The sequence below is a fragment of the Leptinotarsa decemlineata genome, unplaced genomic scaffold, assembly GCF_025532065.1.
Source record: "Leptinotarsa decemlineata unplaced genomic scaffold, Ldec_3_MD MMD2_tig00026282_RagTag_RagTag, whole genome shotgun sequence".
Lineage (NCBI taxonomy): Eukaryota > Metazoa > Arthropoda > Insecta > Coleoptera > Chrysomelidae > Leptinotarsa > Leptinotarsa decemlineata.
The window spans coordinates 23,159,983-23,181,758 of NW_027412668.1; the positions used below are offsets into that span (position 1 = coordinate 23,159,983).

General features: G+C 33.1%; 2 protein-coding genes across 6 annotated transcripts in view; one reads left to right on the forward strand and one right to left on the reverse strand.

Moving 5' to 3' along the window:
- The window catches only part of Atg18a (Autophagy-related 18a), a 75,544-nt gene extending 67,352 nt beyond the window's left edge, over positions 1-8,192 (reverse strand). For 2 of the 4 annotated variants that reach the window (XM_023164950.2, XM_074180099.1), the window contains exon 1: positions 7,869-8,191. In XM_023164950.2, coding sequence (XP_023020718.1) covers positions 7,869-7,987 — 119 coding nt within the window. In that variant the 5' untranslated portion in view covers positions 7,988-8,191. Of the gene's footprint in view, positions 1-7,868 lie in introns of all 4 variants that reach the window. The other 2 variants (XM_023164949.2, XM_023164951.2) reach the window with 2 other exon arrangements.
- A 2,483-nt stretch (positions 8,193-10,675) lies between these two features.
- Dis3l2 (Dis3 like 3'-5' exoribonuclease 2) lies at positions 10,676-21,524 on the forward strand. Of its 2 annotated transcripts, none has more exons than XM_023164956.2 (6): positions 10,676-12,057; positions 15,356-16,568; positions 16,625-16,822; positions 20,273-20,508; positions 20,579-20,841; positions 21,205-21,524. In XM_023164956.2, the coding sequence occupies exons 1-6, from the start codon at positions 11,125-11,127 to the stop codon at positions 21,206-21,208; spliced, it is 2,847 nt and encodes a 948-aa protein (XP_023020724.2). In that variant the 5' UTR covers positions 10,676-11,124; the 3' UTR covers positions 21,209-21,524. The 2 variants fall into 2 exon arrangements, with proteins under 2 accessions (XP_023020724.2, XP_023020723.2); XM_023164955.2 differs by having other exon boundaries at positions 10,677-12,057; positions 20,579-20,837.
- The last annotated feature ends 252 nt before the right edge of the window (positions 21,525-21,776 follow it).

Consider the following 21,776-nt stretch of genomic DNA (forward strand, 5'->3'; position numbering starts at 1 on the left):
GTTTATTCTATTAAAATATTGAAAAAAAAAAACATAAATATGTACTTAAATAATATAATCAATCCGGCTAACGTCCGCTGTCATAGTGGATGTTTTGGTTCGCACGTCTTGGTGCCCGCCGGCGGGTACGTTAATGTAATGAGTGGGCTCGTTTTTTGTCACAAATGGAGTCGATTCTGCGAGCAATTTTACTCAACTTCAATCTTAATTCATAATCATAGTTCAGTCGATTCCTGTATTTTGTCTTCATCATGACCAGGTGTAAAAACCCACTTTCACATAAGTAAGTTGTCACGAAGGCAAAAGAAATTTCACCGCTTTACCGTCGTTCGTCGACTTCATCGAATCCCGATCACGCAATTTGGATGCTGATGCGAATTAATCGACTTGTGTTACGTAGGCAAAAGTACACTGATTCAAATGGTGCTTATTTCGATTAAATTGAATAAGTATTTACAGAGATATCACAATTTAAAGTAGACTCATAAAAACGGACAAAACAACCTAATAGATTATTTATTCCGACTTGAACCCTCTCAGAAAGAGAGTAGGGACAGTGGCATGAAAAAGCCAGTTTTTTGGAGATGTTAAAATATGTAGTTATAAATCTTTTGAAAACACTCTTCCCACACTAGAACAAAATACTCTTTTAACAAGAGTTTCGTTAACTAAGTGAGCATCATCAGGAGATGACTAGAACCATTGTGTTGTATGTATGTTTATGACTGAAATGTGGTGGAAATGTGACTATTATTATTTATCAATTCAAAAGATCCTGGTGAACCATTGTTCTACATAAAATTACATATTATTATAACATGAAATATGATTGCTTTGGGATGGTTGATAATAGTGCTGCATACTGTTTCGTCACTAATAAATGGCATATGTAATATATTTATTGTAAATACAAGGTAATTTTATGAAGAAGAATGTGAAGGTTGTAGAAGATGAGAATCCCCAGAAAAATTCATAACAGTGTTTGACATTGTTTTCACCGAAACTTCCATTTTTCACTGACTCTTTTTTCAGAAGAACTTCGCGAGCTTTTGTTTCGTCAAAAATTCTAGATATGAGAAATGAGTTTGATCCAACTTTGTACACATGACGATAGATGGTACAAGAATAATTTTCAAATGTAAACATTGGTGTGCGCTTAGCGCCTTTGCAAATGAAATGCCAAAGTACGTTGGATCTCTTTGTTTTGTGAAGAATCAAGAGTGCCCTAGATCAGGTGTTTTTCACAAACTATTTTGCATAGGGAGAGGCCCCAGTGAATGCACCATGGCATTTTCATGCATTTTGCTTCACAATAATCTTATTCCAGATCTATTTTTGCCGCCAATTGTTTTCAGGTGACATACTCGCATTTGCTTTCTGCAAGTAGATAAAACTATTTGAATTTAAAATTTCATTGAAAATAAAATATCAAAAACTTGAAGATAGTCAGTTATGTGAGAGCAGAACATGAAAGAGCACCGTATGGCTCTTTCATCATTTTTATAATTTGATTTTTCCTATAAAACCAGTAAGAAATGAAATCATTCAATGTGAAATAATCTAATATATAAAAATGTATGTTTGTTGGTTGGTTGGTAAGGGATAAACTTCTACATCGCTCAACCGATCGTGATGAAACTTGACACGTGTAAGTAATTTTTCATAGAGAAGGTTTTTAGGCTATCAATGTTTCTGTAACTTGCCACTAGATGGTGCTGTAGAACAATTTTTGAAAGCACCGTTCTATAACGCTGCGCACGCCTAAGTTCGTTGATTGTGATTCTGCCAAAACATTGGAACAACAGCGATACAGCAACATAGTACTAATTAGTACAACTACCAAATTCTACGCGGGCGAAGCCGCGGACAACAACTAGCTATATATAAAGAAGGTGATGTATGAATATGAAACCATGTTATGATTATTTACTATCTACTATTTCACTACTATCTCATTACAAGTGACAACAAAAAAACAAATAGAATGAGTAAAGATACTTTCTTTCTGATCATAAAATCTTAAATACATTATAACTGCTTCATTTGCTTTCGATGAACTGTCAAATATTTGTGAGTGACAAGACATCTAGCGTCACGTAAAAATATGTATCAGCATTAGCAAGATTGGCTCACAAACGATAAAACGAACTGAGGTTAGGTTAGGTCAAAAGTGAGTGGGTCTATTCGACCCTCCACTGCAACCCGCAAGGGTTTATTGTGGCTCACACCTATTCAAACTCGACCAAATAAACCCAGCTTCTGCGATTAGTTCACATGGTTCCACCAAACTCTGAAAACTTGATTTGGTCCGCAGCGGGGCAGGCACAGAGTAATAGCTCTCCCGTTTCATTATTTTCCAAACAGAGGCGACACAGATTATCTGCCGACAGTTCGAGTCTCTGCATATGATGATTCAGACGAAAGTGATTTGTAAGGTGATATGGCTCTTTTAAAATATGGCTCATTTATACGAAACACTCCTTCCCTAAATCATTAATATTAAGACTAAAGAATGCCTCTCAGTGATCACTCCTCAAAAATTTGTTCTTTTACTGGTAAACCGAAACTTAGTATAGGTACACAGAGCACATACATATATTTTTTTTGGTATCAACAGCATCGACTACTTTGGTCATTAGTCTTGTGTTCTGAATAGGCAATGTTATTAACTCCTCGAGCCACATATGAACTGCTTTCCGCAGTTCGTCAGAATTATCCCAACTTCAACTAGATAAATTCTCTCAAGAAAAATAATAAATATCGGGGATCGAACTCACCACCTTTTGATTGTTAGTCAGGCGCACTACCATTACGCCAAGTCACTATACAGATATTATATTGATTCATAAATTGCTTAATTCTAAAATGAATTGTTCAACTATGCTTTCCCAAATGAATCTTCATGTTCCTTTCAGTACTAGAATATAAAATATAAACAAAATATAACTTTTGTAATAGATTACCATAGTTGTAACTATGGAATTCATTGTCCTTTATCAAGAATAGTCACGAATAGAAACAACACTGGATTTGGTCTTTTCATATTTCTCAGGATATTCTGAGACATAAGTTACGAAATATTGATTTGTGAATCGCAAGTACGTATATGTTAATTTTTTTTATTTTATATATATATATATATATATATATATATATATATATATATTACTATTAATGTAAGTTACAAAAAGGATTTGAAGCTCTATGACTTCTATTTGATTATCTGCGAGCGCTTTCGACAGCTGGTCATGCTGTCATCTTCTAGGCACTGTTCTATCTCTGAGATAGGCACTCTTTTATCTCGCAGATAATCAAATAGAAGTCATAGAGCTTCAAATCCTTTTTGTAACTTACATTAATAGTAAAATACTATATATATATATATATATATATATATATATATATATATATATATATATACAGTGTGACCCATTTAAAATGGAACCACCCCTGTAGAATGTGCATTTTTCAATCAATCTCAATTTTTTTTTATTGAAATATTAAGCATGAAAAACTGTATCTTGACACTAACTTTCACAATTTTAGTTTCATTTCCAAGGCACTCTATGGTTTTTTTTGTTTGTCAAAAACGGCAAAAGTTTATTAGGCAATTTTTGTTTTCAAATTTGACTACACCACTGGATTCGTAGTCGTTATAAATCAAAACTGTCAAATTTTCATTAAAAAATATTTGTTAACAACGAAGTTACAACAACTTCAATTTTGGAAACAAAGTATTTGTTTGTAATTTTTATTCAGATTATAGACATATTTGAGATCTGACAACACTGTCATCACCAAGTAGAACACCAGTGAATTTGTACAGTGAAAATCCGAAGTCAACAGCTCAATGCGTTCTACAGTTATAACTCCTGAAAATATGGTAATGTGAGAGATTTGTGGTGCAAGCGTTTTGTAATAAAAATCTGACTACGCCACTGGATTTGTGGATAATATTCCCTTAAAATCATTCATTTGAGTGTAGGTTACGAGAAGTGTATTCTAGAATAACAGAAAATTAAAAATTCATTTTCAAGTTATGCAGTACTTAGTACATTCTTCCGCATAGCCGCTAAAATCAAATTGATTTAAAGCATGGAAATCATTTATTCAATAATAAAACAGAGAGCAGGACAAAAATTGTTCCCTGTAAATTCTTCATAACTCAGCTAAAACAATCTTTTAGAGGAGATATCAATAGTTTGAGGAAGCTGAACTCATTATGCAAAGGTTTTATAATAAATCAACAGTAGGCTGTGATTTTGACAGTTAATCATAAATAAAATAATAGTTGTTAGTTACGTGCATTTAATAATGGCTTTGCAATTATCATTAGAAGAAAGAATTGAAATTGTGAGAATTTCTGGGGACAATTATCATAGTGAAAGAGAAGCAGCTAGGATATTTAATCACAGACATCCAAATCGACTTCCCATTGACAGAAACACCGTCAGTAAAATTAACAAAACATTTAAAGAAACCGGTGCAGTCAGCAAACATATTTTAAAAAATAATCACCGAAGAAGAAATTTAAACGAAGGTGCTGTTTTAGATTATTTTAGAAACCGCCCAAACAGAAGTTTACGAGTCGCCAGTTTGGATTTAAACTTACCGAGAGAGACTATTCGACGATGTCTTAAACAAAACAAAATGAGAGCATTTAAACCTAAATTTCTTCACTCTTTAAAGGCAGGTGATGAAGTGAAACGTATGGAATTTTGTTTGTGGGCACAAGGCGAGTACCTGAATACAAGAAATTTTTTAAACTGCATAATGTTTAGTGATGAAGCTTCTTTCAGCACCAATGGGGTAGTTTCATCGCAAAATGCTCGGTATTGGTCTACGGAAAATCCGCACTGGATCATAAATTGTAAAAGTCAATATTCCGAAAAAGTTAACGTTTGGTGTGGTATAGTACAAAATAGAATAATAGGTCCATATTTTTTTGATGGAAACATAAACGGGCAAAATTTTTTGGAATTTCTAAATAACCAATTATCGGACGAAATAGATGAAATGCCTCTTGCGGAACAAGTAAATTTATATTTTTAGCTCGACGGCTGTTCCGTGCACAATTCGAGGATTGTTAAAGAGTGGCTAAATAACCAGTTTCCAAATCATTGGATAGGACCAGGTAGTGACTTAATTGAATGGCCACCTAGATCGCCTGATCTAACAATATTAGACTTTTTTCTGTGGGGTATTCTGACACAAAAAGTATACAGAACAAGACCAACGAATCGAGCTGAACTCATGCAAAGGATACGACAAGCTTGTGCCGAAATTACAGTTCAACAAATGAGAAATAGTGTAAACAATATTCGGAAGAGATACGATAAATGTATTGAACTTAATGGAGGTTTGGTAGAAGCCACAAAAATTTGAATGTTTAGTTTCAAATCAATGTTTATTTTAGTATCAGTTTTTTCTTAATGGCAATTAATGGTTGAATAAATACTTTGAAACTTGTTTGTATACATTTTGTTTTCATCAGCTATAGAAGAAGGTAGAGTAAGTTCAGAATCTCATAAAATGTGATTTTCCAGGTGCGCTGTTACAAAAGTACTATTATTTATTATTGGGAAACTTCCAAAAAGCTTACAAGTATGACCATTAATACTTCAAGATTCTATCAAGATTTGGTAAAAGCGCAATTGGGAGATCCCATGACATGAGATTCTGAACTTGGTCTACAACTGCGTAACTTGAAAATGAACTTTTAATTTTCTGTTATTCAATTATTCAATTTTTATTTTTATTTTCACTTCTCGTAACCTACACTCAAATGAATGATTTTAAGGGAATATTATCCACAAATCCAGTGGCGTAGTCAGATTTTTATTACAAAACGCTTGCACCACAAATCTCTCACATTACCATATTTTCAGGAGTTATAATTGTAGAACGCATTGAGCTGTTGACTTCGGATTTTCACTGTACAAATTCACTGGTGTTCTACTTGGTGATGACAGTATTGTCAGATCTTAAATATTTCTATAATCTGAATAAAAATTACAAACAAATACTTTGTTTCCAAAATTGAAGTTGTTGTAACTTCGTTGTTAACAAATATTTTTTAATGAAAATTTGACAGTTTTGATTTATAACGACTACGAATCCAGTGGTGTAGTCAAATTTGAAAACAAAAATTGCCTAATAAACTTTTGCCGTTTTTGACAAACAAAAAAACCATAGAGTGCCTTGGAAATGAAACTAAAATTGTGAAAGTTAGTGTCAAGATACAGTTTTTCATGCTTAATATTTCAATAAAAAAAAAATTGAGATTGATTGAAAAATGCACATTCTACAGGGGTGGTTCCATTTTAAATGGGTCACACTGTATATATATATATATATATATATATATATATATATATATATATATATATATATATATATATATATATATATATATATATATATATATATATATATATATATATATATATATATATATATATACGCTGGAGAAAATAAAGGAAAAATTAATTGCATCATCCAATATATGTACCTATATATATATATATATATATATATATATATATATATATATATATATATACTCTGGAGAAGTAGAAAGTCAAAACCTTGTTTTCCCAAAAATCAACCAGTCTGGCTAATTGGTTCTCCCAAAGCCAAAAAATTTAAACTACACACACACACACACCAAAAATCAATCTCTCGGAAAAAAAATATACCCCTTTCAATTCAAATTTCATGATATATTATTAAAATTATCTCTAGAAAGAACAGAATTTTCAACATTTTTACACTCGGGAAGGTTGAATCACGAGTAGCATACCCTGTCAATCCAAGCAAAAGAGTACTCCAAAACATTATCGTGCATAGTGCACATGATCTTCCATACAAGGCTGCTTGTACATAGTCCCACTAACCTAAATTTTATCTAATTTTTTATAATATGTGGATGGGTGTTGAACATTTTTTAGGTGTAGTGTAGGGACACAAATTAGCAGTTTTTTCAGCCGTATCAGTACTTAACATTTCAAAAATTTAAAACTTTAAAATACCATATATGTACACACCACAAGCGTTACAACGTAACTCACCACTCCGACGCTGTAAGCGATATACCTGAATGAATTCCGCCAGTCGATTGAAGTTAAATCTGATTGGCCAGCGTAAGGAGGCTTGTTTATTTTATCCAACAGATGCCAATGTGCTTGGTGATCATGCTTCGATCACGCATCTATCATTGTTTGGGTTAATTTGTTTGTTGGATGGACAGAGTTTAGATTCAATTGAATACATTTTCATTTCAAATTTGTTACCAGAGGACAACACTATCCATGATTTATAATGAAAAAAATTATGAAATTTCGCACAAGCTACTATAATGCAAAATTACCAAAATTTCATCAACAGAAACATTTGAGTCCGAATAGCCAAGACTGCGAATAAACGATGCACCAAAAACAGATACTATATCCTGAACTCTAATCATTGTTTTTCAAAATACAAAACAATATTTTAAAAATGGGTACAACTCTGTTGATACCAGTTTCCCAGGATTTTGTTGAAAGCAAATTGTTTTATTGACTTTCCTGCATTAACATTTAAATTTCTTTCAATGAATATTTATTCTCTTAATTTTATTTTCGGTGAAATAGGCGCCGACATAAAAAATAAAATCAGCCATATTGATTTATCCAAATATTTGGGAAAACTCAGATTTTTTTGAAAGTCATTTTGTTGGTTCCTATGTTCAGTTAAGACAGTATAATCTAATATTGTGTGGAATGCTTTTTCTTCAAGGTATACTTAGAACTTGGTGGATAAGACCATAGGCAAATAAATGTTAAATATTACGCGTCAATTTCAAAACAATCATCATTTGAGTAACTTACGTGTTATCCTGATTGAAGTTCACAAAATATTGTTTAGGCTCTTTTATCTCTGGTGACACAGACCCAGACATTTCTTCAAGGCCTGGCGCAGGCAAACTTGGGCTGTTTTGGCTAGACATGACTCCGAGAAACTGATACAATCAAGTATTACTGTTATCAACAACGGGCAGAAGAACTTGATATAGAATCTTGTAAAAATCTCTTTCAAAATTAAATATTATTTTTTGCACAAAGACTGACCTTGCCAAACAAAGGCAAACACCAATTAAACAACCATATTGTATTTTTGTTGGTATGGAACAGCTGATTTTGTTGTAGTTTATAAATGAAAAAAAAGTGAGTTCTTAAATTCAACAAAATTTCTGAAGGATTGCTTTAACCAATAGACACGCGGTAGGGTTTTAAATTGACCAATAATATACCAATCAATCGGTGAATTTGAGAACTCGTCTATAGCCAACGGGCAGCCTCGGCACAGAATAATAAACTCACAGAATAATAAACTGTGGCCTCAATTTAAACGATTGGTGGTTTTCAGTTATTCACATGCTTCACACTGGTGGAAGGAAATATTAGCCCAGTATCCCATAACTTTACAATATGGAAGAGTGTGATATCAGCGAAGTTTTTGTAAAGAAGTGAGTTCTTGAATTTGTTAATGAGCTCATCGAACCAGCTCATAGTTATTTTAGTGTTTGATGTATTTTAAGTTGTGACATCCGTTTTTTGATTTGTTTCGATGGTGCCATAAACCAATCAATCCAAGAATTATAGTTGATGTAGATAGTGTCGAACTCAGTGTTTCAAAATTTTTCATTGGCATAATTGGTAAATGCCGCGAAAATTGACTTTTTTCAAATATTTTGAGTGACAAAACAGGTTACTCGGCTTTTTTTATTCCTCTCAGGAAGCTGTACAAAATAGTTCATTAATTTTTTTTCTGTAGCTTCAATAGTTCAAAGAATATCGATAGTTATAGAGAAAGTAGAATTTTGGTCATGACTCCAAAACCACAGATGATTTGAAAACATTCTAGAAAAATATCTTATCTACTTCGAGGAGTTCTATAAAAATTATTCGAATATTTTTTGTATAACCATAATGATTCTTAATATGAGAAATTATGAGTTTTAGTGAATAGACTTGGAATTTTTATTGTATTAAGAAAATTTTTAACATAGCTCAACAAATCGGATCTAAAAACTGAAAATATTGAAAAATATATAGGACTTTTTTTGTTTCTATTGAGAAGGTGGATAAAATACTTCGTTGTAGTTTTTCTATAATTGGCTTTTTTTCTCTTACTGATATAGTTCAAATATCAATATTGTTACGTTTTCTCCGACTGTAATTGACTACAGTGTATAATCAAACTTAACTTTATTTCATTGCTACACTGACAATACAACACAAACACTTCAACAGAAACTTCGAAATAACACTCAAATGTCTATCTCCATGTTAGTATTAGAACACTTCATGCTGCACTTTCAACTGAACTTCAAACTCCCTCATTCTGCGTATTATTAGTGTTTATATGGAAGTCTCTGGAAGCCGATAGGGAAGTCGCTAAAAGTCTTCCGAAGCGACGCTACATGTAGAACGATCACGAAGCGTAAGTCGAGTTGAGAGGAGCACGTAAATATACAAGACGGCTTCCTTTACTTCGCATGTCTCCCGTCTATTAGAGATAAAATTATTGAGAGAATAATAAAATTATCAAAAGACATATGAAAGCTGCAAACAGTGAATTCAAAATGAACGATGATAATAGAAGCTGGACCATTTCTGACAACAAAAATTCCTATATCGATACTGAAAATGCAGTTGAAAACTTAATGTGCTGTAATCTCAAATGCGTCCTTTGTAATATTTGTATACATGCTTTCAAATGTGTATGTGCTGGCTATTTCACCATATGTAGATACATTCATCATGTTGCACTATATACAAATACATACAAATTTATTTAATATAAGTTCGCAATCTAACCCGGATCTGAAGAATCAAACTCAATCAGCAGGGGTAAAATTGAGCAACGAGGTTTATATTCATTCCAATACACTAGGTATTCTCGGCATCTTCTGTTGACTGTAACAATAATCAAAGTGAGGGAGAAGTGAAGCACACAAAAAAGGTATTTGAGTTTGAAAGTAATGAACACAATACTTAGTTTATTAATAAGGAACCTGCAAATAAAAAAGTTGAAAAGCAACTTCAGTTTGTTTCAACTAAAAAGAAAAGAGTTATTAATGAGGAAGTATTTAAAAAGGGTGACAACAATGATATATCTGAAATGAAAGAAATTCTGCAGTCGCAGTAAAAACTTAATATTTCTAAAAATCCTGCAATCCTGCACAATTACTTTCAAATAGTTTTTAATTTGAAATCAATAGAATCACATTATTTTTTTGTAAAGTGTATTTGTAATAAATTTGTTAAGTAATAAAGTGTATTTTATTTCGACTGACACCTATAAAACACAGAGATCAGCGCTATAAAAGCTTTTCAATTATTTCATTGCTTTATGTTGTTTTGAGTTTAATTTGCTGGGTAATTTGTTGGTTTAATTTGCTGGAAAAGTAATTTTTCACCATCAGATACCTATATATTTCAAATTTTCCCCATCAAATTAATGCACAGTTGACGGGAGACATGCGCAGTAGAGGAAGCCGTGTTGTATGTTTACGTTTACGTGCTCCTGAGCCGTAAGCGTGACCTTGGCCAAGTCACAATCCATTCACGATGACCAGCGTCGGCCGGCGTTATTTTTTCCAGGAGATGAAACACTATTTTTGTGTGTTCTTTTGTCGATTCAGTTTTATGCCAGTTTAAAACTTGTCTGACACAAGTTTTACCAAAAATTCGCTATAATGTTTGGTGCCCACAAAACGCACCTGCTATTATGAAAACAGAATGTGTGCAACCTGGGTTAGGTTAACTATCAAAAATGCGTACGTTAAATTGTCAACATCGCCATAGAATATTAATCTGTGATTGTAGTATACCCAAATCTTTGGCTAAATATTGAACTGCTGTATTTTTTTTAAGAATGTAATCTGTTATCTCAGAAAAAAACTAAGTACTTATGACACAAAAAAAAAATCAATTCAGTTTTATTGTATAGCGTATGCTAGTAAGAGCATTTCTAATTTGTATTAGATATGCAAATAGACATTTAAGCTGAGCTAAATATTTCTGAGTACCTACAGGGGAATGATATAGAAACTATTGTTTATGGACTCAAGAACGAAGAATGATGACTAGTGGATCAGGAAATATGGCAGATAATTTCGTTGATTATTTTGAGGTTCTACAGTTAGGCGTTAATAATGCAGCAGGACATAGTACTCCAACAAATCAAGTATTATTCAGCGCAGGACCAAGTAGAATAGTGACCAATTCTTCCAATGTTGAAAACAGGAAGAAGGAAGAAAAATCCAAGCGTACTCGAAGGAAACCAAAACGTAAAAAAATTAAAGATGAAATTGACAATGCCTTGGGTACAAATTCATCAAACGGCAGCCATTCTCCCTCAGTAAATTCCAAAGTTACTTTCAATTCATCTTTATCTCACTCCAGAAATCGTAAGAGTGATACAAGATCTGAACAGAAGTTGGAAAAGTTCACTTTAATTATTAAACCGGTAACAGACCATTCTGATGGTAAGCTCATCAAAAGAAAAAATTGTGAAAAAAAGTATATTAATCTGAAATCCTTTGTAAGTATTGGATCGAAAAATTGTGTTTTTACTACTGACCAATCCACCATTTGCCATTTATCAAATAACCTTATTGAACCAAGACTTAATGTGTTGGACAAAAAATCAAAGTCTAAAATAGAATCTAGAAAATTTCCATTGCAAGAAACGAAAAAAACCAAAAAGAGGAGAGATAAATCTGATAAGGAGTATGATGAAACACCTTTTCCTAATTATCTCTCGCATGAGGAGGTCAATGTGGGATTAGCCAGTGGCACCCTTATAAAAGGTTTTGTAAGAATAAATCCACGAAAATCTTGTGACTGTTATGTCAATAATGAAGACACAACCAAACCTGATTACTATTTAACATCAGTAATGGATAGAAATCGAGCGTTGGATGGAGATGAAGTAATTTTGCAGATTAAACCAGAAGCTGACTGGATTGATGGAAATAAAACTGCAAAAGTAGTTTATATATTACAGAAGGTAAATACATTTTGTTATTACATGTTTTAATGTCTTGTGTAAGTTTTTGAAAAGTTATTTATTATTGTCAATCACGAATCTGAAGTCAAAACAGTGCCCTGGTTTCCTTTCGAAGATACGGCCATTCAAAACTAAAAAAAATGTACTTACTTCAGGAACTCACTTTCACACGCCTCCTTCTCACATATTTTTCCAGCAAACTACATCATAATTGTTTATGACAGGATCTTCAAAAAATGCCAACAAATATTAAGAGAATATCTACGATGAAATCATGTAAAGCATGATTCCAAAAAAAGTTGAAATGAATAAATAAAACGAAGGATTTTCTTCATTTTCTGAAGACGCCAACTTAATTTGTAAAACGTGTATCAAGAAGAAATTGTATCTCTGGTAATTGGAAAAAATGCTTGTTTTGGATTTATTTTCCGCCAGAGGTTCCAACCTTTTACACAGGATAACTAATTGAAATTCAAAATCTTTAGAAATAGCCAGAGGAACATCAAACCTGGGGTGAGATTGAGGTGATGAGATATATAAACAGTGTTCCTAGACAGACAGGTGTTTAAGTTTGTATTTTTAAGGCTTTCTGACACACAAAATTGAATTGGGTCAATTTGCTGCTAATTTTGATTAACAGAAAAATAAAATGATTTGAAAAATTGATTGAAATTTTTACAGTCAGGTTCCATTTTATTTGTCTTTTTTCGTTATTGTTTATCACTGTTGTTTGAGTAACTGTCTCAGCCTTTTGTCAATACATACATGTTTTCAGCATGTCCAGGAAACAAAGAATATAAAAATTTTTTTGGAATAAAAAATAGGATCCTGACAGTCTTCAGTTTGTGAAAATGTTTATTGTTTCGCCAGCATTTTTCTTCAGTAGGGTATCATTTCTTTTGATAAGTATGAAAAGTATGATGTTTGATTTTTCTATTTTAATTAATGTAATCCTGTGAGCTTAATACAAAATCATTCCTGCTTGAGGAAGCTATTTTATAGCAAAACATGTGTCATGGTTTTTGTAAAAGGATTGTTCGACTTCCTGTTCAATTATATTACTTACAATTTTCAAGTCTTCAAATCACTTGATTTATTTAAATCAGGTCCATATTGTTACATCCTGTATTCAAGGTTGGAAAAACAGGAACTCCAAGAGAGATTACCAGTGGTTTCCTTTTATTAATGAAATGTCTGCAAATTCTTTGTAATCTATTCGAGAAAGGACATCATCGTTTTGGTTAAAATAAGGAATGATAAAGATTCATAATTAATTTCTAATTTGATGAAATGATGTTGCCTATTGCAAAAATCCATTTGCCTATCCACTGTTGTATGAGTTGGGGTCAAACAAATTGTGAAGATATTTTCAGATATACGAGGTCTGTTAAAAAAAAAAAGGTGTAGGTACAAATTTTGTGGGCTACTTACATTCGATTAGCGATTTTTTTATTTGTTTATGTTCATAGTTTCAGCTTTAGTATGTTCAGTTTTTTGGTGAGAGGCATAAAAGTTCAAAGTGTTTTGCGTGTTCCGCAATTTTCTGCCATCAAAAAATATGGATCAAAGAATTTGCACCAAATTGCGTGTGAAAAATGGAATGAAGCACTCAAAAAACACTCTTAAATGTTGACAGTGGCATACGGTGATTGTACTCTGAGTCAGAAAAACATTTATAAGTGGTACAAGCTTTTTACAAAAGGTCGTGAAAATGTGAATGGCTCGCCCTAGATGCTCCAGCACATCAGCAACCGATGAAAATGTTGAGAAAGTGAAGAAAATTGTTATGAAGAATCGTCGAATCACTATTAGAGAAGTTGCTGAGGATGTCAGCATATTGATTGGCTTGTGCTATGCAATTTTTTCAGAAATTTTCGGCATGAAGCATGTGGCAGCAAAGTTCGTTTCTAAATTGCTGAATTTTGACCAAAAAAAATAGTCGCATGAGCATTGATCAGGAATTTTTCAATAACGTCAACGGCTATCCAGATTTGCTTAAAAGGGTCATAACTGGTGAAAAATCATGGGTATATTATGACATTAAAACCAAAGTCCAATCGTCCTAATGGAAGAGCCCTGGAGAGCCAAGACCAAAAAAGCACGCAAAGTTCAATCAAATATCAAGGTTTTGGTCAGTGTGGCGTAGTGCATCAGGAAATCTTGCCACATGGTGGTATGGTCAATAAGAAGTGCTATCTTATAGTTATGCGCCCCAATACTAAGCCATACTAACAGTTCGGTATTGTGGAAAAACAATTTATGGCTTTTGCATCACGATAATGCATCCGATCGCTTGTCATTGTGCATAATTTTTTGTCCAAAAACAACACTGTAAGCATGCCTCAGCCACCGTATTCACCAAACTTGACCCCCTGCGACTTTTTTTCGCTCTCTAGATTTTCACCAATTGTAACACATTTTGGTGGATTTAAATACTCTTACATCATGTAACAATGCCAAAACACAGTATTATTTTCCAACAGTAGTAAATTACAAAAAAATCAAATACCCTTATCTACAAGAGCCAAAAACTTTCAGTACTCCTGATATTCAGTATTGTAATGGGATATTTTCTTCAGATTATTAATCAGAAATCAGAGTTTCATGAAATTCAATCGGGTAATGTGATGACTTGGGGATATAACTGCTCCAGTTTGATGTGAAGAGATCTTTTTTGTTGAGACATTCTCTGCACCCATTATTCCACCAGTTACTATTTTGTACTTTGTTCTTAGAAAAGGCCTTCATAAGAAATTGTTTTTTTTTGGTAAATGATAGGGTTCATTTACTCGTATATGTCCAAAGCTCACTCCCATAAATTAAATAGGTTTTATATATTTTTTTGTGAATAATACGCTTATTTTTTAATAAGATAGAGAATTTATTTTACCTGATTTTTCAAGAATCTATGCCTGACAGATTTTTCCGCGTGGTTTATATTTTATTTTAAAACAGAGCTCTTTTCATTCTGTTTGCTTTTCAAATGATTAGAGAATTCATTTTGTCTTTGAAAACCTTCCTTTTGTATTCCTGAAGATCCCAACTGTATTGCCATTCGAAACTTGACAAGCTTGCTTCAGTGAACAATAATCAACAATTTCAAAAAAATGTTGATATTAGACTTAGATGTGAATTTAGTATGTTTTAGCAAATAATCTTTATTTCAGTTGGACAACATTAATGTGGATTTGGAAATATTGAAAAGGTTTCTCAATTTGTTTTTCACTACATGGTTATGATTATCAACTTACTATTGTTATTGTTTTGACATGATATCAACTTTTTTTTTTCATTGAAGATACACCCAAGAACTGTAATAGGCTCCTTGAAGCCAAGGAATTCTGGAAACTGTGAATATGCCCTTTTTTATCCTCGAGACTCAAAATGCCCTCTGCTTCGAATCCCAGAAGTGAATTGGCCAAATAATTTCAAAAATGATCCGAAAGCTTTCGAGGAAATTTTGTTGTTAGCAAAAATTACAAAATGGGTTGTTCCAGCTTACGCTTATGGGTTTTTAACTGAAATAATAGGGTTTTCAGGAAATCTCAAATCAGAAAGTTTATCAATTCTAAGAGAATTTTGCTTAGATACAACTCCATTTGGAGAAGAAGTAAGGGAATATTTACCTCAGTGGAAGAATATACCTAGGTCAGAATTAAAACGCCGTGAGGATATTAGGAAGGAATGTGTATTCACGATAGATCCTGCAACTGCTAGAGATCTAGATGACGCAGTTTCTGTTAAAACTTTGAAAAATGGAAATTATGAAATTGGAGTTCACATATCTGACGTATCTTACTATTTAGAGGAGGGGACTGAACTAGACCAATTAGTTTCTAAAAAAGCTACTTCTATATATATGGTAGAAACTGTTTATCATATGTTGCCATTGGAATTATGTTTACATTGTTCTCTCTTACCAGGGGAAGATCGACTATCTTTTTCTGTATTTTGGGAAATGACAAAAGAAGGCGATATAATCAATAAAAGGTACACTAGAAGCATAATGAATTCCTGTACGAAACTAGCTTATGAGCATGCGCAATTGATAATTGAAAATCCTGATAAGAGCTTTAAAGTTGAAGATTTTCCTGAAATTCACAATGGTTTTGAACCTAAAGATTTAGTTAATACTGTGAATATTTTGCACAGTATTGCTGTAAGATTGAGAAACAATAGAATTCAAAATGGCGCTCTGAAAATAGATCAAGTGAAATTGTCTTTCAACTTAGATCCAAGTTCAGGTCAGCCGAAGGAATATTTTAGATATGAGAATAAAGAATCACATAGACTGATTGAGGAATTCATGTTATTAGCAAATATTTCAGTAGCTGAAAAAATATATGAATCATTTCCTGATAAGGCTTTTTTGAGATGTCACGAACCACCAAAGCAGACCATGTTGCAAGAGTTGAAGAATAATTTAGCAACTTACGGTATTCACTTGGATATATCCTCATCGGGTAATATTGCTAGCTCCTTAAAAAAATATATCACCAGTGATTATACAGGTAGTAATAAATCATGAAGGAATGGAGTAGAAAGTAATTTTTTTTTTGGTTGTCAGGAATATGTCGACAGGCGGTGTTAAATCATCTTACGGCAAAATCGATGACGAGAGCTAAATATTTTGCCAGTTCCGCAGTAGAATCAGTGACGGACTTCAACCACTACGCCTTGAGTGTTCCAATTTATACACATTTCACGTCTCCTATTAGAAGATATGCTGATGTGATGGTACACCGTTTGTTGGCTGCAAGTTTGAGTAAGTTTTGAAACGTGCAAATAAAAGATTTCTGGTAAATTGTCGAAGATGTCACGTCAAAATCATCACTTGTTTGAAAGTGGTTGACAATGTTTCATGGCGAATTTTACTAGTTAGGACTTCCATTTTTTTAATTTAATTTTTATATTTTGCTCATTTTCATTTTTTATTTCTTTTTACTTTGTGGTTACTTTCATTTTTTATCTTGATTATTTTATATTATTCTTTTATTATATTTTCATTTCACTTTTTATTGCTTATATACAATTGATATTTCAGTTATTCATTCTAATCATCAGACAAAGGAAGGCCAAACTAGTAAAATTCGAAATCATCACTATTTGTTATGACAAATATACTGCTCATTGAGAGATATTTTTTGTTTAGGCATGGTTGTTTCCTGGACTTATATGAGTATTTCAAAATATGAAAAACTAAATCAAATCGAGTTCAATGAAGAATCTGTATAAGTGTAGTGAAGTGCAAACTGAAAAGTTCTCTCCTAAATATACTTTAGAAGTAAAAGATATAATTTCGAAATACTCAGTTTCATTAAAACAACGATAAAAAGTACAATTAGTTGGTGAACTATATTCATTTTTGCATATTATAATAATAGTAATAGTAATATAAGACAACATTCTTTAATTTATAAACATTTGTAAATCTAGAATTTTTACAGCTGTTCTATAATTTGCATGAACGTTTCAAAAATAGTTTAAATTTGATTATTCAGCATATCAATTTTTTTTTAGAAACTTTTTTTTTTAAATAATAATATACATGGTGTCCCATATAAAACTCCACCGGCAAATATCTGGAAAATAAGAAAGAGAATATCCATATTTCGTGAAAGCAGATGATTTTAATGTCAAAGGGCCCTCTTATTTACGTTGAGATCCAGCACTAGGCGTCATCCGTTAGGGCGTCGTGACACCGATGCCAATTTTTTTAAATGATATCCCAGATTTTTCAATTTGTTTTTGGATTCAGCATCAAATTCTAAATTTGATGCTGAATCAAATGGGAAACTTGTAGTTTCCCTTGAATTGAAATTGAATACATCATAAATCTTATAGAAAGCTTGGGTGACAAGTGAATTTTTTATTTTGAACTTCATTTCTTTTATACGAAGGTCTTTCCACTCACCATGCAGTTTTATATATTTTTATAAGATAAAAATTCCAAGCAAATTTTGTTATTGCAGATATTTTTGAATGAAACAGAAATTGTAATTTGAGCCCAATAAAAAATTTCTTCTGAGTTTGAGAGGTCCCCTTGCAGGCTTTCTTTTTGGATATTGAGATAGGAAGTTGGTTTTTTGTTTTTCAATTCTATAAAAAGAATTAGGTCTATCATAAATAACTGATTATTTTGCTTTTCAGTTTTGGTTAGAAGTTTCTTAACGGAAATATCTGAATTTGTGTAAGAGTGAATATATTTCTTTGTTTTTTTCATTTACTTCATCAGGGACATGTGTCACAAAAAGCCACATCTTCTTGTCCGTTTTCTCCTCATTTCTATAAAATTCAGTACTGTTTGCTCCATTGCCTGACCTGATTTTGTTCTTCCATCTATTGACAACTTGAAAAGTATCTTAACTTTTAGGGATTTTCAAGTCACTCTCCAAATTTACTATTTCTTTATATTTATTCGCTAGTTTTAATTTTAAGTATTTCTGATATCTGCCTCGTTGATTTTTGGCTCACCCTGTAAACATAACGTTTTTATTGGTACCAATAAAAAAAATTGTATCCAAGTGCAATTTGACAATAACAGTGACATAGTTAACAAAAATTTTGTGGGGTACAGCCCAGTCAAAAATTATTCAAAATGTCATTCAATGATTCAGAAGAATTAACAAGCAACTATTTTCTTATATATCTCTTATGCCATTAAACGTATATCACTCTCTATTGAAAATAACTTTGAAGGTTTGAAATAATGAGAATTCCGACAATGAAAGTCATCCATATAATCCTCCCTCCTAAATATCTGTATCTGTAGAGTAGGGAGGGTGAGTGTAAGCCCACGCACTTAGGCCACATGTGACCCATTGTACATCCTCCCAAGGAGTTGTCCTCCTAGGTCGTCGTCCATCCTGTCCTTTCCAGGAAGGTGGACAGGTCGCTGGGAGACATCTCCTTTATATCGGCAGGTGTAGGCCAAGACTCGCCGAACACACACTCTCTTATTGACGATAACTCCGGGCACTCACACAGGACATGCCTGATAGTCTCATCTTCCTGTTCACACATCCTGCATAGAGGTGTGTCCACTAGCCCCATATTATGTAGGTGTTTCCTTAGCTGACAGTGGCCAGTCAGAAATCCTATTGTAAGGCGTAGATTTTTCCTGGTCATCGCCAGATATTTCTTCGGCGCCAGCTTCCCAGGGTCGCCCAAGGTGATCCTGGCAAGATTACATCCTTTGATTTCATCCCATCTCTTTAAAGATTGAGCATGGGTGTAACATTTGACTAGTTCCGCAATTGTCGAAGTCATCAGGCCGTGGGTGCCGCTTGGTCCTAAAATTCTTAGTCCAGCCGCTTCCTTGGCTAAAGAGTCGGCAATGCGATTACCTTTACTCCTTTCGTGCCCTTTAATCCACCTCAGGATAATGTTATTATCTACCGAGGCTTTGGCTAAATCTTGGTGGCACTCTAGTGCTAGCCCTGAAGTAACACGGTGTCTGTTCAAGGCTAATAGTGCTTGTCTGCTATCAGTGCAGATTGTTATGTTTTTGCCCGAAATTCTTTTCTTGGTTATTTTTTTGTGGCGATTGAGATACCAGCCAGTTCTGTTTGGACCATGCTGGTATTTCTTCCCATTCCCCATTTGATCCTTAGGCTTAGTGATCTGGAGTACACTCCACATCCTGAACCTTCTTTGGTTTTTGAGCCATCTGTATAAATCCGTATTGCATTTGTAGCATCTGACTCTGTGTTCTGCTTAATTTTTATTTTGTAGGGTTTATTAAACACAAACCTGGGTTCAATTGCATCACTTGTTGCCTGCAGCAGAGGTTGCGCAGTAAGCGCTTCCCGCCATAGGCCCAGCCTCAATCGACCCATTCCTACTTCTAGATTTACACCAGCCGTGTGCAATCGTACCATGGCCATTAACGCAACCTCCTTAATGAACAGATCCAGAGGGGTCAGACCCTCCCTCCTAAATATTCAGAAGATGAAAGATTCAAAATTTCTTTGCAAAACTATATATCTCCATCAACTCGAGATATACAAAATTCTGGCCCATCAAATTGTGCAAGTTTTTGTACTAAGTGCAATTAAATTAAAAATGAACATTTTATTAAGTGAGAAGGAAAATGTAAACAATATTTTCATATTAGCTGCGTCAAAATTTCGTCAAACCAAGTCCGGATTCTGTTCTCTGTAATAGTTTGAGTGAAAATGTCACTAGGTGTTTTTTATATTTACTTCTATTTTAGATTATTGTAAATCACCTGAATGGGATGAGCATTATGTTTCTGCAATAGCTGCTAATTGTAATCTACAAAAGTATAATGCTAAACGAGCTGGTGAAGCAAGTATTGAACTGTATTTGAGTACTTTCATTGAAAACCATAAACCATATGAACAAGACTGTGTGGTGGTTGATGTTAAAGAAAGAGCCTTTGACGTGATTGTTCTCAAGACTGGCAGTATTATAAGGATATATCAGAATGTGAGTTTTTGTTGCAGTTGCTATGCAGTATTTTGAGTTTTTGAGATAAGTACATAATTTTGTTTTTCAGAATTGTGAACAAGGGACCCAATGGAAAATTGAAAATGTACTGAAGGCTCGTTCTAGTTCTAAAGATAACGGACAGTCTTCTAGCTCTACAGGAAAGAAGCAGCTGCGATTGACAGTAATATTTCCAAAAACGAAGTATTTCCCGCAATCAAAAATGATTGTGGAAATTTTTTCCTTGGTTAAAGTTAACCTGCAAAAGAAAGAAAGATCGTACAAATTAGAAGGAACTTTACTGAGACCTGTTCCTGCACAAACTTTCAGTAGGTGAACATCAGAATGAGTTGTTACATTATATTAGCATGCATACCTGCATTAATGTGTTAGATGGACTTGTGTTTACAAACTACATCTTACATCATCACAGAAGCTGATTTAGCTATTGTTGTTATTGATTTGAATTATTCAGATGTGTCGGTAGGAATACAGTTGAATAAGCTGTTGTATACTGAAAACAAATGTCGCAGTTTTGTAAACTGTCAAGTGAAAAATCTAACGGTGTTATTTTAATACGTTAAGAGTTGAAGTGATAATGTCTACTACTTTTTAATTGTATGGTAACTTTATTAATATTTAAGTTTGGATTTGTTTTGCTGTAAGCTATTCAACATTCTCAAACTTTTGTTGTAGCTAAAAAATATAACAATACTACAAAGAAGGCATGAAATGAATTGTGGAGTCAGTCAGTCAACCTATTTTATAACTGAAACTGGAAGTTCATGAAATAATCTTTATGTGGGTGTTCAGATACATGGAAGCTTATCAAAATCATTAAAGGTAGGAAGTAGCGGAAAATTATTGAAGTAATTTTACATTACAGATCTTTTATGATGCAATTTATATTTTCAAATAATTGGATTTTTATGAAATTTGTGATTTTATACACTTGATATGTATATTATATACTTTTGAAATTTATGATAATGGTCAATAAACAATTTGAACTTGGATAGTTTTATTTAAATTTTATGTTGGCAAAATATATTGTGATGACAGCCAGGTCACCCTTGAGGCAATAATGAACCCAAGTGTGACTTCAAGCCTAGTCTCAGAATGCCGTGAAGAATTGAGGAAACTGCGGAATAGAATGACTTTACATTGAGTGCCTGGACACTTGGATAAAGATGATGAGCGGGCTAGATATAGATAATCAATTTCATATTGGGAGGTGTCACCCATATGTGCTTGTGTGTGTTTGTGTA

Bases quoted from the DNA above. Each gene is read 5' to 3' on its own strand.
- Dis3l2 (XM_023164955.2), top strand. From the start codon at position 11,125: ATGATGACTAGTGGATCAGGAAATATGGCAGATAATTTCGTTGATTAT. The intron at 12,058-15,355 runs GTAAATACATTT...TTTTCATTGAAG, and splicing joins TAGTTTATATATTACAGAAG to ATACACCCAAGAACTGTAAT. The intron at 16,823-20,272 runs GTAAGTTTTGAA...CTTCTATTTTAG, and splicing joins TTTGTTGGCTGCAAGTTTGA to ATTATTGTAAATCACCTGAA.